Source organism: Ovis aries, chromosome 4, assembly GCF_016772045.2.
Source record: "Ovis aries strain OAR_USU_Benz2616 breed Rambouillet chromosome 4, ARS-UI_Ramb_v3.0, whole genome shotgun sequence".
Classification (NCBI taxonomy): domain Eukaryota; kingdom Metazoa; phylum Chordata; class Mammalia; order Artiodactyla; family Bovidae; genus Ovis; species Ovis aries.
Window position 1 is genome coordinate 67870728 of NC_056057.1, and position 16162 is coordinate 67886889.

The 16162-nt window shown below is 38.5% G+C and overlaps 1 protein-coding gene across 1 annotated transcript; it reads left to right on the forward strand.

Annotated features, from left to right (window-relative positions):
* Window positions 1-1733: 1733 nt before the first annotated feature.
* On the forward strand, window positions 1734-13762 carry FKBP14 (FKBP prolyl isomerase 14). The gene is made up of 4 exons (XM_004007932.6): window positions 1734-2111; window positions 5130-5281; window positions 8359-8486; window positions 11457-13762. The coding sequence occupies exons 1-4, from the start codon at window positions 1915-1917 to the stop codon at window positions 11613-11615; spliced, it is 636 nt and encodes a 211-aa protein (XP_004007981.1). The 5' UTR covers window positions 1734-1914; the 3' UTR covers window positions 11616-13762.
* Window positions 13763-16162: the final 2400 nt, after the last annotated feature.

Genomic DNA, 16162 nt, shown 5'->3' on the forward strand with positions numbered 1-16162 from the left:
TAACTATAGATTCTGTGGTAAAAGCAGGTTACAAAAGTGTACAGTAGGATCCTAATTATTTTAGGCATATGTCACAAAACCATGTGCCAAAATGTTTATGACTATTTCTGCATGGTGGTGTTACAGAATTTTTTCTTTTTCTTTAGTGTAATCGAAAGAATTAAATAAAATCTTTTATTTGCAAAATCTGTTGCCAGAGTTCACAAATAAAAACAAAAATTAATTTGCTATTTATCTGAAATTCAAATTTAATTAGGCTCCTGTATTTTTTTAAATTATTTATTTTTAATGGGAGGATAATTGCTTTATAATGCTGTTTTGGTTTCTGCCATATGTCAACATAAGCCATAGGTATACACATATCCCCTCCCTCTTGAACCTCTCTCCCACCTCCCACCCCATCCCACAGATGGGTTGTCACAAAGCACTATGCTGTGACTCCTGTATTTTAACTGGAAACTCGAGTGTTTTCCAGTTTCTTCCATGTCAGCTTCAATGAACAAGTATTGCTTTTGAAATTATGCAAAAAATGTAAAAGAAAATCTTGAAACTTAGCCTGTATAATTCATAACTGTGATTTATATTTCTGCTTTAAAACAGAGGTCTGTACATCCTTATCCTTGATAGAGGCTATTATTGACCCTCTACACTTTTGTTGTTCAGTGGCCAAGTTGTGTCTGACTCTTCAGGACTCCATGAACTGTAGCACACCAGGCTTCCCTGTCCCTCACCATCTCCCAGAGTTTGCCCGTTCATGTCCATTGAATCGATAATGCCATCCAACCATCTCATCCTTTGTTGCCCTCTTCTGCCTTCAATCTTTCCCAGCAGCAGGGTCTTTTCTCATTGTTGACCCTCTACACTAAGGTCATCTAAAATTATTAGTGACCATAATATTGTGTGGTGGTGTAGAATGAATCAGAAGATGGTTGGATGATGGAGCTCAACTGCTTTTGGGGCTGAATAAACTTAAGCAGGACACTTAACCTCTCCTAGCCAAAATATTAACTTATCTTTTAGAGGGATAGAAGAACTTGCCTTACCCACAGAGTCGTGAGGTTCACGAAGAACCAGAAAGCACTTTGAAACCTAAACCACTGTTACATGCCTGCGTGCTCAGTCGCCTGAGTCTCTTCGATTCCAGGAACTGTAGCCCACCAGGCTCCTCTGTTCATGGAATTTTCCAGGCAAGAATACTGGAGTGGGTTGCCATTTTCTACTCCTGGGGATCCTTCCCAACCAGGAATTGAACCCGAGTCTCCAGCGTCTCCTCCTCTGGCAGGCAGATTCTTTACCGCTGCTCCACCTGGGAAGCCCCCTTACCATGCTTTTTGGTGTGCGGGGTTTTGGGGGAAGGGGGCGGGCTCTCTCACCAACCGTAAGACGAAAGCAGTCTTTCCTGAGACCTGTGCCATTTCCCCTGGACCCAGGACTTCACAACCCTGCGGATTCTTTACACCTCTGAATCTGTCTGAGGTTTCCGGTTAGCTTTGCTCCCTACCCCTCGCTCCAGTTCCTAAATTGTGGAATTCTGCACTCCCCGGGCCTTCAGGACCACCCCGGGTGATTTGCTTCTGCGCTACCTCCCCTCAGCGGAACAGAAAATTGCAATACTGTGACATCATTGGCTTGAGAGGCTCCTGAGGGACAGAATCACAAGCCAATGGGAGGCCGTCTTTCCAGGAGCCCCCGTTGTAAGAGCCAGTCAGGGCAGGGTTTGGGCTTAACTCTTTAGAGGTGAGTCCACAGAGCGTGGGAAAGTTGTCCGTGGTGAATGTGCCACGTCTGCTAGGAAGGGGGGAGTCATGACTTGCCAGAGGCTGTTGTCTTTAAGTCTTCAGCTACTTTCTTAACTCTATGAGGTCGGGGGCCCTTTCTGTGTTTTTGTAGCAACTTCTTTCCTGCCCTGGCAACATGAGGCTTTTCTTGTGGAATGCAGTCCTGACACTGTTAGTAACTTGTTTGAGTGGGGCTCTCATCCCAGAACCAGAAGTGAAGATTGAAGTTCTCCAGAAGCCGTTCATCTGCCATCGCAAGACCAAAGGAGGGGATTTGATGTTGGTCCACTATGAAGGCTACTTAGAAAAGGACGGCTCCTTATTTCACTCCACGTAAGTAATTATACCTTCCGGGTAAAATAGTAAAAGAACCCAACCCACATATGCCAGCTCTTGGGCAGGGATAGTGTCGCGTACCAACTTTATCTCTTTAAAAAAACTGAAATATCTAATTTCTTTCTATGGGGAAAGGAAGTTGTTGAAAGCCAATCTTATATAACAAGGCCTTTGAAGATCTTATTGGAAATATGTGCTCAGGATAAAGCAGTAATTTTTTAAATTATAAAAATTAGAACTAGAATTTCTGAAATACTGTAGAAATATCTAGGTGTATAATTAGGCAATAAGTAGAAAAGACTTAAAGGAATTCTCATTTCTCAAACTTTGATCCCAAGGGAAAATAACTTTGGTGTAGGTGAAATTTACTTTAACTTTTCATAGCAACCTCATGAGCAGAATATACCAGCATTTATTTGCTTGTTATAGGATATGTTAACGTTAGTTCATTGACTTATTTAAATTCTGTTCTGATAGATGACACTTTGGTCAAGGAACAGGACTGTGATTCATTTCATTATTTCTTTCTGGAAATCAAAGACTTCATTGACGGGTGTGGGTATGGTTATGGAAGATTAATCCAATACCTACAGTGAAGGATTTTCAGGTGGTTACACTATCATTATTTCTGTTTCATAAAAAAAGAAATTGCAAAGTAGAAATCTTTTACAAGTATAGTGATTTCCAATTAGGCATTGAATCTCTGATTCCATTCCAAACGTATTTACTGAACATTTCTTTATGTTAGCCCTTTTGTTTGATAGTAGAGAAAATTTAAATATCTGACTTCTTTCCAGCCTCATCCATTCACTCATCTATCCATCAATCAAATCCTTACTGAGCGACCACAAGTCAGGCCCTAGGGTACAAAGATGACTAAGAGTGGCTTCTTCTCTAGCAGGACACTGTCTACAGGGGGGAAGGAAGACAAATAACTCTGATGTAAAGGACAGAATGTTCGAAGTGCTCACAAAGCATAATGGGCTCTAGAATTAATCGTGCTCTAAAGGTGGGGAAACAGAGCGACTTCCCAGAGATCATAATTGAGATGGGTCTGGAAAGATGGATGGAGGTTTTTTGGTGGAGAATGAGGAAGGGAGGGCATCCAGGTAGAGAGAATGATATGAACTAAAGAAGCAAAGATTCATGGCCCTTCCTAGACCTTGTTTTCTGATAAACTGCCTTTACTGGGCATTCCGATCTGGTCTGTCATGACGTTCTGAAGTCAGTGGCACTCTTCTCTGAACTCTGTTAGCCCTTGAAAAAAGTTCCAAGATGGTGGCTTGCCACTGAATTCTCAATAGCCCTATCTTTTTTTATCAATGAAGCCAGTGCCACGTTGGACATTAAACAATATTATGATTTGCATTTGAAACTTTCAATTACATTTTTATTTTAGTCTGATCTGTTTTAGATCCAGCCTTTCAAGTCTCAGAACCAAAAGCCTGTGTGGACTTCAGTGTAAACGACATTATTTAACACTTTGCTACTGAAGTTCTAGTTCCTGATCAGGGGAATATTGTCATGCAGCCTCCAAGTAAATGGCCAAAACCTGCTAACTCTGAGTATTATAATGAAAGTACCACCAGATGATCAGTTTATAAAGCACGTTCATCATTTCAAGAACCGTAACCTATGTGGTAAATGGCCTAAATCCTTTAGCGTGACAGTAAACATGCAAAAACTGTAACAGTACTGGGTACTGGATTCTTTCTTCTTTCTTTCTTCTGTTTTAGCTTTCCTCTATGTTCTACAGTTGCCATTTTGCTACTTTGATCATGGGCGAAATTCAGGAAAAGAAGTGAGGGCCTTTACCTACATTTAGTAACCATGGTACTTGGGAAGCTTAGTAGAACGACTTCCAGTTCTCACCTACAAGAGAATAGGACAGTTCCCTTATTGCACTGAAGTGATGTTAGTCTCTCAGTCATGTCCAACTCTTTGGGGTCCCGTGGATTATAGCCTGCCAGGCTTCTCTGTCCATAGAATTCTCTAGGCAAGAATACTGGAGTGGGTTGCCTTTCCCTTCTCCAGGGGATCTTCCTGACCCAGGGGTCGAACCTGGGTCTCCCACATTGCAGGCAGATTCTTTACCATCTGAGCCACCAGAGAAGCCCCCTTATTGCACTAAGAGTGAGTAAACTGGGTTAGATACTACTCAGCCCACAAGCTCCTCCAGTAGTCCATCAGATTGGCTTTCTTAGGCTGGCCTCTCGTGAGCCAGGATATCTTAACCATTCACTTCTTCTCCAGTCCTTGAGGGGCCACTCTTCCAGACTGCCTTGCATAGCCCCACAATAAACACCTAGGGAGAGAATTAGGCCAGGGTCTGAGTGGGGATTCAGGGCTGAAGAGCAGCCTCTTGCACCTGTCAGAACCATCAGCAGGCTGTACATCAGGAAAGGTTGTAGAGAGGATTTAAGATGCTGTGCTCTCAACTCTCTGTTGTCTATGGGAGTATTCTTAGCCTCTCATCCTCCTTCCCAAACTCATCCATATTCCATTATTTTATCCCTCTTCTGCACCCTAGTGGTCTCCCAGGGAAAGCATCACTGTGTGATTAGGACTTTGAACTTTGGAATTCAACATTTGTACTTTGACCTTTGGAGTTAAGTCAGATACTGGCACACTTAACCTCAGTTTCCTCCACTGTACAATGGTATAATAATGGTACTTATCTCATATGATCACTGTTAGACTTAAAAGAAGCAAAGCATTTAGGTAATACTTAGTATACAACAAGGCTTCCCAGGTGGCGCAGTGGTAAAAGAATTTGCCTGCCAGTGCAGGAGACGCAGGAGACACAGGTTCCATCCTTGGATTGAAAAGATCCCCTGGAGAAGGAAGTGGCAACCCACTCCAGTATTCTTGCCTAGAGAGTCCTGTGGACAGAGGAGCCTGGTGGGCAATAGTCCATGAGATCGCAAAAAGTCAGACACAACTTAGCGACTGAGCATGAGCAGAAGCAATGATAAGGTTACTAAAGAGCCCAAATGTGTTTTCTTTCTGTTGTAGTCACAAACATAACAATGGTCAGCCTATTTGGTTCACCCTGGGCATCCTGGAGGCTCTCAAAGGTTGGGACCAGGGCTTGAAGGGAATGTGTGTAGGAGAGAAGAGAAAGCTCACCATTCCTCCTGCCTTGGGCTATGGAAAAGAAGGAAAAGGTAATAACAATTCTACATTTGTACTACAGCATTATAATTCTTCCCTGGATTAGGCATAGAAGGTAGTATCTACTGTGTATTTTTTTTAAGAAGTAAATACAGGACTTGTATATCTTAGGAAAATATAATTATGTCTTGATTATCATTTGAAGGGGCCAATTAATCATAATATATAAATGGTCAACTGAACTATCAATGAAAAAATGTTCTGTAATCTCAACTTTGTTTACTATTGCTCACCAACATGGTGGGTTTTTTAAATGGTAGTATTATATACATAACGTACAGTTTACCGTTTTGAAGTATATAGTTTAGTGGCATTAAGTACATTCACATTGTTGTGCCAGTGTCACCGTTGTCTCTCGGACTTTTTTATCCTCCCCAATTGAAACTTACTGATTTGTTTTTTGTTTGTTTGTTTGTTTGTTTTTTTCTTTCTTTTTCTTTTTTTCTGATTTGTTTTAATAATGCAAAAAGAAAGACTACTCAATATAAGTGTTTTGATGAGTTGAACATTTGAAATATAGATTATTAAGGCATTAAATGCAATTTTAGATGTGAGCTGTGTATGAGTCACAACTGACATCTCCCATGAGTCACAGAGCTTTTATTGGAGGTTCTTTTCATGTTTGTTTTAAAATTGTTTGATAATTTATTTAAATAAATAATGGAATGACATGAAATGAGTTTAATAAAGCAGAAGCAACTGGGCTAGTTGGTCCAGGGAGCCTTGGTGCTAGTATTCTGGGGCAGGCAATAAAACCTGTTGTTTAGATGGGAGACCATGCAGTTTTCCAAAGGGCTACTTATAAGAAGCCTAAAGATGTGTATATGCATGCATCCTATAACTCCTTCATTAGAGTCTAACCTAAGGGAATAATCTGGTGTTGGGGAAAGATTTATAAACAAAAATGTCCATCACTATGTTGTTTTTAATAGCTAAAAGACTGAAATCAACTTCAGTGTATAATAACAGAGGTATAGCTAAATAAATATGACCCAGTTATTTTAAAATGGCATTTCGGGGCTTCCCTAATAGTCCAATGGCTAAGACTCCAACACTCTCAGTGTGGCGAGCCCAGGTTTGATCCCTGGTCAGGGAACTAGATTCCACACACTGCAACTAAAAATCCTGTATGCCACAAAAAAGATCAAACATCCTGTGTGCTGCAACTAAGACCTGGTGCAGCCAAATAAAACTAATTAATATTTAAAATAAAATAGTATTTTTAACATTTAAAAAAATTATATCTAAAATATGTATGCTGTAATGTTATATATAAAATTAGAAAACAAAGATATATGTAGTATGATAGTAAGTATTAGGAAAAAATATATGCACATACAAAGTGAATCACAAAGAAATAGAATGTTGATAATGGACAGTGGTTCTGGGAGTTATTTTTATTTTTGGTTCTGTCTCTTCCATATTCTGTACATAATGAAGAAAAAAAGTTTAAGAAGTCATTAGCACTAGACATAAAACCACTCTGATGTAGTAAAAATACAGATTTCATAGCCTCCAAGCTTAACCATTTATGAGGTGGGGACTATGGTTTCCTAGCCCAGTTTCCTAAGAAGAACATAGGTGCCACATATGAAGTATTACATATTCTAAAATGGACCTTGCTATTCAAATCTTCTGCATTGAACAGGATTTATTACAAAATTCAATTCTTGTTTTAATAGTCATCCTTTTGGAGAATAAAATGAAGTACCTTGAAAATGTTTCTCTGATGTTCAACAAAGTTTTAACGTTTCTCCTTTTAATATTTATGTAAATCTTCTGCAAAGAACAGGATTTACTAACAAAATTCAATTCTTATTTTTAATAATGATCCTTTTAGAGGATAAAGTCAAGTATCTGATGTTTAACCTATTCTTTCACTTTTCTGTATCTTTATTGTTTTACCTTTAATATTTATATAATATTAAATGGTATTAGTCCATTTCTGTCTATATAAGTGATATTAGTATATTAATATAAATACTAAATGGTATTAGTCCATGTCTCTTTCTCCATACTCCATTTAACTTGACTTTACTTTGTAACAAGTTAGAGATCTGAATTTGAGTCATTTCCTTCAAACAGAATCCCATGAAACTAATCCTGCTAACATGTACTTAAACACGAATTTTGTAGTTTTTTAGTACCATGTTTGCATGCCTCCCTTTGGAAAGATACCAGTTTTCTCCATGACCTCTAGTGCATGCCCTTCTCTGCCTAGATCTGGAATGGTAAGCTTCAGCACATAGTGTAAGTTTTGTTCTTTGGATGCTTACAAATGCTCTTTCATGGGAATATGTGGGATGAGGGAGTGGGGCACTAAGAAATATTTGTAATCTTTACCTAGACCTGTATGTTAATTATATGTATAAGAAAACAAACTGGGGAAAAAAAATAATGTCAGTTTCCCAGAAGTTTTTGGTTTTGTTTAGTTTTGTTTTTTTAAGGTCCCTGGAACTCTAACAAAGCTCTTTTCACTTTAAAAGAGTTTTTTCTCCCTTCTCAGCAATTTGTTTTAATGTCTCCCCCTCCCATAGAATTTCCTTAACATGTGTTGAATTTGCTTCCAGACGAGAAAACTGAGACTTAGAGAAAGGCAGATGTGTTTTGTCCCCGGGTGAGCTCACCTTGTTATATACTGCCTCCCAGTGGTGGAAATGTCCATGCTTGATGTGTTTCTAGGCCAGGAGTTTCTGACCCAAAAGTTAGTAAATCACTTCTACTATGATTAACTCTGAATGAAAGCCCATTAAGTCATTCTTGACATATAATATGTAATCTCTTAATTATATTTGAAATTTAATGCTCAGACCATGAGGCATCTGTGTGTGTACAAAACAATCTTTAATTGCAAAGTCAAAACACTCTCTTTTGGATCTAATAATTTGTTCTATCTTTATTCTATTTGTTTGAATAAACTATAAGTAATTTCTCTATATGCGATAGTCTGAGAAATGGTCTTCATTTAATTCAGTTAAAATAGTATTTTGTTAATTACTGCAAGTTTTCTATCATCTGAACTTTGTGATCTTTTTAATAAAACTTAACCCCCACCCTCTCTACGTGTCAGGTAAAATTCCCCCAGAGAGTACACTGATATTCAACATTGATCTCCTGGAGATTCGAAATGGACCAAGATCCCATGAGTCATTCCAAGAAATGGATCTTAATGATGACTGGAAACTCTCTAAAAATGAGGTGACCTTCCCTTTCTCTCTCTCTTCCCTTTTTCCTCCCTTCTTCCCTTCCTTTTTCCTTCCTTCCTCCCTTCCTTTTTCCTTCCTTCCTTTTAACTCACTTTTTAAGAAATATATTTTTAAATAAAATTTATTTTTATTGTGTAAAATGTTATTTATAAGTTTTCTTAAATACTGATGCTTTGAAAATTGCCTTTTTTTCATAAGAAATCATTGTATTGGAGAAAAGTATATTGAGACTTCCCATTCTTTTGCTTTTTTTCTCCTTAATGTAATAGGATTCGCTGTATCTTGCTCTTGACTTTTTTTTTAACCTTTTTTTTTTTTTTTTGTATTGTGGTGTAGCCAATTAACAATCAGATAAATAGCAAAGGGACTCAGCCATAAATATACATGTATCCATTCTCCCCCAAACTCCCCTCCCATCCAGGCTGCCACATAACATTGAGCAGAGTTCCATGTGCCATATCGTATGTCCTTGTTGATTGTCCATTGTAGATATAGCAGTTTGTAGCATATCCTCCCAAACTCCCTAACTATCCCTTCCCCCTTCCCCAGAGTTTTTGAAGATCTGTTTTACCGAGATAAATTCCTGTTTTGCAGTTACTGTGTAAGAAACATAGATGTCCTGCATAATATCACTGGTTGTTAAATGAAGTTGTATAGTGATTGCCTAGCAGTTAGCAGCAGCAAGCAGATCACATGCTCAGTTTTGCTTAGGATAGGAGACCCTAGTCTGGATTTTTCACAGAAGCAGACAGACCTTTCCCAGCTGCCTCAAGGTCCTGGTGTTGAGTAAGGGGAAAGGAAGAAGACTTCTCTCTATAATTTATTTAGGCTTTTGCAGCCATTGCTACACATACGTGTCTTAGTCTGGCTTCTGTGGGGAAGGAAATGGAGAAAGATCTGTATCCTTAAATTTTTTGTCTACTCATGTTCTCCATTATTGGCTTCCCTGACAGCTCATTGGTAAAGAATCCACCTGCAATGCAGGAGACCCTGGTTCAATTCCTGGGTCGGGAAGATCCTCTGGAGAAGGGATAGGCTACCCACTCCAGTATTCTTGGGCTTCCCTTCTGGCTCAGCTGGTAAAGAATCTGCCTTCAATGCGGGAGACCTGGGTTCGATCCTTGGGTTGGAAAGATCCCCTGGAGAAGGGAAAGACTACCCACTCCAGTATTCTGGCCTGGAGAATTCCATGGACTGTATGTATAGTATAGTTCGTGGGGTCTCAAAGGATTGGACATGACTGAGTCATTCCGCCCATTCTCCACTATGGCTTGGCTGGTCAGAAATCAAGACCCTTTTTGTCCTTTCATCCACTTCTTTCCAATGACCAGGAAATGATTGAGTCTTGAATAGGATATGTTGTTATAAACCACAGGATCATGATCCACAGTTACTAAATTTATAACACCTCAGAGTGTTTATCAGTCATGAACTTGTTTCTATCCAAGATAAATTTGAATTCCCTTTCATTTAAAAAATCCTGAATAAACAACACATTCACATGGTTCAAAGAAATCAATTCAGTATAAAAAGATTTTTTTAAGAAGTCATTCTCCCACCTATATCCTCTTCTACCATGTGACCTTCCCCTTCCTATCCAGTTTTATTAGTTTGACTCATTGGAAAAGACCCTGATGCTAGGAGGGATTGGGGGCAGGAGGAGAAGGGGACGACAGAGGATGAGATGGCTGGATGGCATCACCGACTCTATGGACTTGAGTTTGAGTAAACTCTGGGAGTTGATGATGAACAGGGAGGCCTGGCGTGCTGCAATTCATAGGTCGCCAAGAGTCGGACACGACTGAGCGACTGAACCAAACTGAGTGTATTCTTCTAGGTATTTCTCTATCCAAATACTAGCAAACATGAATATACAGTTTTATTTCCCCCTTGCTTACACAAAAAGCAGCATACTGTGCATACTGTTTGGCATCTCACTTTATTCACACAATATACCCTGGAGACGTGTTCTACATTAGCCCATCTATTATCACTGCCTCTCCTGCTTTTTTCAACTACATTACATCCCCTTAATCTTAAAAATAAATGTGCACATTATGTTTGCATATTGGTGGTAGGGGGAGGAGAGAAGGCTTGAAATTGCTCATCTAACAGAGGAATAATAGGGGTATGGTTAAAAATGAAAATACAATTGAACTGCATTATGGTGAATCTAGTAGGTAATTGGGGGCAATATTTTGTTTATATATTCAAATATCTGTGTAGAAATGGAAATTTTTAGTCTAAATACTCATCAGTCTGGATTTTGCTTTAATCTCTGACATCAAAAGGTCAAGTGGCATGATCACACCAAGGTCCAGAGCAGCTACTGTTTCTAGTCATCTACTTAAATTGTAAAAAGGCCATCACTTAGTCTGATTTTAAGAGAAATACCTGGAATTCTGATCCTTGTTAGAAAACAAGATCTGGGTAATTCAGTGGATTGAGGGATAGCGGTCTTTCAAATCCTTGACTTTATGTGGACTGGGATTAGTATGCTGTATTGTGTGTTTTTCTCATGCTATAATCCTTCTGTTTGCCTCTGTGCAGTAGTCAGTGTCTCTGCCATAGCACTATTTGTTGTGGTTTACTTGTGTCCAGCTCTTTTGAGACCCCATGGACTGTAGTCCGCCAGCCTCCTTGTCCATGGGATTTCCCAGACAAGAATCCTGAAGTGGGTTGCCATTTCCCTCTCCAGGCAATCTTCCCGATCCAGGGAGAGAACGTAAGTCTCCTGCACTGCAGGCGGATTCTTTACCACTGAGCCACCTGGGAAGCCCATAGCACCATAGAAACAGCTTTTAAGGGGAAAAGTTCTTTATGACTCTTTTACTATCATATGTAGTTGTTTAGTAGTTGTTATATATAATTAAATGCACTACCCATCTTGTCTATAATATTGATTGGGTCAATGTGGGTGTCTTATGAATCTGAATTATTAATGTGACCCATTATTTTGTAGGTTAAAGTGTATTTAAAGAAGGAGTTTGAAAAGCATGGTGCAGTGGTGAATGAAAGTCATCATGATGTTTTGGTAGAGGATATTTTTGATAAAGAAGATGAAGACAAAGATGGATTTATATCTGCCAGAGAATTTACATATAAACACGATGAATTATAGACACACGTCTCCCATTTTACATGGCATCCATCCTTAAAAGCAAGGGTAATCATCCTGAAAGAAAGTCTTATTTGTTAACTATGTTCTGTTCATGCTTTGTTTTTTTATTTTTATATACTTTTCTGAATATTATTTGAAGAACCCCTTAGGGCTTCTAAGTACATTTATTTCTGGTAAGTTATTGGGGAGAAAAAGTTGATCTGTTTTTGAAGAGAAGACTTCTGGATCATTTTTCACTTTCACATGTGAAGCCGTATGTTTTACTTGCATACATATAATTTTAAAATATTGCAACCAGGAGCATGCCCAACATAAGAACAGGTTACAGCACAGGTCAGCACCCTCTATTTTTCCCTCATCTCCAAGTTAGATGCTGATATTTGAAAAGCCTTTAGCAATAACCCAAGGCTTATTATTTTCATGTTGTAATGAAACAGTGTGCCTGTTACGGCTTTTGAGTCTCTGCTTGAGGAAAACAGGAAAATGGTTGTTGAGCTCTACTTTTAAGTTACTGCTTTACTGAAGAGATGTGCAATGCTGAAGTGAGTAACAAAATTCATAATTTATAAATGTTTACATTGAAATATTCTGCCTGGGATTTAAGCTACATAACTAGCAATGAATGACCTACCATGATTAACAGAACAAATTATTTATGTGTTTATTTCTTCATAATAAAATGTGTCAAAATATTGAAAAGGCGGTGAAGAGTTCGATTGAGTCACTGTTTACTTTTTAAGGCTAGCAGATGGCCCTTCCTCATTCTTTAACTGATAAATGTCTATAACTAATGTGTTATACTATAGTAACATTGTCTTATAAGAGAAATTAATGATACAATTTTAAAAAATCCCATTTCTGCCTCATCAGAAAAAAAATGAGGCAGACCCACAGCAGCTACTATTTTTTTTAATTTTTATTGAAGTATAGTTACTTTACAATGTTGTGTTAGTTCACAGCAGCTACCTTTGAACAGAGGTCTATCCTGAGTCAAAAGTTGATGATTTTATAATTTTATCTTAAATTGGAATTCTTCCCTAATACTTTTTAAAAATACCCAAACCTCATTTGCTAAGATGAGTAAGTTTACAAAGTGATCTCAAGTGCATCATTGTCTGATTCTCACTAAGCCTATGAAAAAAAGAGATCTTACTGTACCTATTTTTTAAATGAGGAAGTTGTCATTCAGAGAGATTGATTGTTGTGCCCAAGGTCAATCAATAACTAACTTGCAGACCCAGATTTTAGTCCCCAAGTTAAGTATCTTTCTACTGCCCTCTAGTATTGAAAAGGATTCTCTCTTCAGTTTGTTCTCCTAGTAGTCAACTCTGGTTTTTGTCCTTGGATCCTTATCCTTTGAAGATAGTTAACTGGCTGTATGTGGCGCTTTTGAAGTCCCATGATCCAGAAATGTCTCTGGCCTCACTGAATAATCTTAGGGTGAGCACTGAATTGCCTCAAAAACCCTCGGGGCGAGAGGGTCCAGGCATGTGTCTTAGTGCTTTCATTCCTGTTTACCTCTGGGTGGTTTGTACGTTATTTTAATACTTATGAACAATTACTCCATCATATATGGACTTTCACCGATTATATTATTGACATTTTCATCACCAAAACAGGAAGTTCTTGGGAAGAACATAAATAACACCTTTCTCTGATGAAATCACCTATATTTAGAAAACTCTTAAGTTGTCACTGCTGTTTTCGTCAACTTGAAGGACTTACAAACCACAATACAAAAAGCTTTGTATTGTATTATTGAGGGAAAGAAAGTAGCTTGTCATCCCATGCTATATTGTATAAATATTACTGATGATGCTATCTATGGTGAAGGAGGAAAGGAAAAAGAATTTTGGTTATTCAGGGAGCATATTATTTATCTTGTATGAATTTGGATCAATTCCCACCTAAATATTTAGATACAAGTATGAAATGACAGCATGTAAATAGGTTATGGTTGTTTTTATATTATCTGCCTGTTTAGTGTAGCAGCATCTTGGCACGTTTTGATTCGTAAGAATAATCAGACATGAACTGTGACTCCACTTGTATATAATTTGCCTCAGCAATACTGCTGAGATGTGTTATATTTAAATTTCTACAACTCTGTTGTGGTATTCTTTTAAAAATAAAGTTTATTTGGGAAATAATTGGTTTTGTGAAAAATTCTTTAAGCCCCAGGTGACTCAGCAGCTTTATTGATTTTCTGTTATTCTAGGTCTTACATTGAAACTAAGTGAAGAAAATGAACAGGTAAAGTAAGGAGAGGGGTGTGATGACATTTTGAATGTGTCTTTGGTTATCCACTCTGTTTAGATATATTTGTAAAGAAAGCTGTGTTGTGGTTTCAAATGTTTTGAAATTAGCATCAAACTATTGAGGGCAAGAAAATTAGAGATACCAAGAGAACATTTCATGCAAAGACGGGCTCAATAAAGGACAGAAATGGTCTGGACCTAACAGAAACAGAAGATATTAAGAAGAGATGGCAAGAATACACAGAACTGTACAAAAGGATCTTCACAACCCGGATAATCACGATGGTGTGATCGCTCATCTAGAGCCAGACATCCTGGAATGTGAAGTCAAGTGGGCCTTAGAAAGCATCACTATGAACAAAGCTAGTGGAGGTGATGGACTTCCAGTGGAGCTATTTCAAATCCTGAAAGATGATGCTGTGAAAGTGCTGCACTCAATATGCCAGCAAATTTGGAAAACTCAGCAGTGGCCACAGGACTGGAAAAGGTCAGTTTTCATTCTAATCCCAAAGAAAGGCAATGCCAAAGAATGCTCAAACTACCTCACAATTGCACTCATCTCACACTCTGGTAAAGTAATGCTCAAAATTCTCCAAGCCAGGCTTCAGCAATATGTGAACCATGAACTTCCAGATGTTCAAGCTGGTTTTAGAAAAGGCAGAAGAACCAGAGATCAAATTGCCAACATCTGCTGGATCATGGAAAAAGCAAGGGAGTTCCAGATAAACATCTATTTCTGCTTTGTTGTCTACGACAAAGCCTTTGACTGTGTCGATCACAATAAACTATGGAAAATTCTGAAAGAGATGGGAATACCAGACCACCTGACCTGCCTCTTGAGAAACCTATATGCAGGTCAGGAAGCAACAGTTAGAACTGGACATGGAACAACAGACTGGTTCCAAATAGGAAAAGGAGTACGTCGAGGCTATATATTGTCACCCTGCTTATTTAACTTATATGCAGAGTACTTCATGAGAAACACTGGGCTGGAAGAAGCACAAGCTGGAATCAAGATTGCCGGGAGAAATATCAATAACCTCAGATATGCAGATGACACCACCCTTATGGCAGAAAGTGAAGAGGAACTAAAAAGCCTCTTGATGAAAGAGGAGAGTGAAAAAATTGGCTTAAAGCTCAACATTCAGAAAACGAAGATCATGGCATCTGGTCCCATCACTTCATGGGAAATAGATGGGAAACAGTAGAAACAGTGTCAGACTTTATTTTTGGGGGCTCCAAAATCACTGCAGATGGTGACTGCAGCCATGAAATTAAAAGATGCTTACTCCTTGGAAGGAAAGTTATGACCAACCTAGATAGCATATTCAAAAGCAGAGACATTACTTTGCCAACAAAGGTCCGTCTAGTCAAGGCTATGTTTTGTTTGGCTGTAGTTGTCATTAATGTTTTGGTTTAGACATTTATTGTGTGTTATGGGTAGGCATTATGATGATTAATGCCTTCTAAGGGACTTGCCTGGAGGTCCTGAAGCTAAGACTCCGGGCTCCCAATGCAGAGGGCCTGGGTTTGACCCCTGAAAAGGAAACTAGATCCACATACTGCAACTCTAAGAGTTCACATGCTGCAGCTAGGACCTGGCACAGCCAAATCAATCAGTAAAACAATAATGCCTAGTGAGTAAATTAGTGCTATAAAATTCCCTATGTACTTAAATGAGATTCTGAGTTGCTATAAAGATAACAAGAAAAGATGATTCTGATTCAGATGGGTCATTAGCCATTTGAATCTTTCCTTGTAAAGATGAATTTGTACTTTCCCTATTATTTATGATATAAGATATCGCTTACATCTATAATGCTATTTAGATATCAGCATGCTATCTGTCCATTGAATTGAGGACACAGGTGACTTCTCAGTGTTGTTTGGAAACTACAAGAGGAGAAAAAGAAACTTGGTGAAATGTTATGGGCAAAAGTAATGCCTTTCACCTCTCATAAAAAAGCAAGTTGTTTGGATAGACCTAGAGATTATCATGCTGCTAAGTCACTTCAGTCGTGTCCCACTCTGTGCGACCCCATAGACGGCAGCCCACCAGGCTTCCCCATCCTACTGAGTGAAATAAGCCAGACAAAGACAAATAGTATGTGATATTGTTTATATGTGGAATCTCAAAAATAATATAAATGAATCTGCATACAAAACAGACTCACAGACATAGAAAACAAACTTGTGGTTACCAAAGGGGAAAGGCAGGGAGGGATAAATTAAGACCAAGGAATTAACAGATACATACCGCTGTATATAAAATAGATAAATAAAGATTTA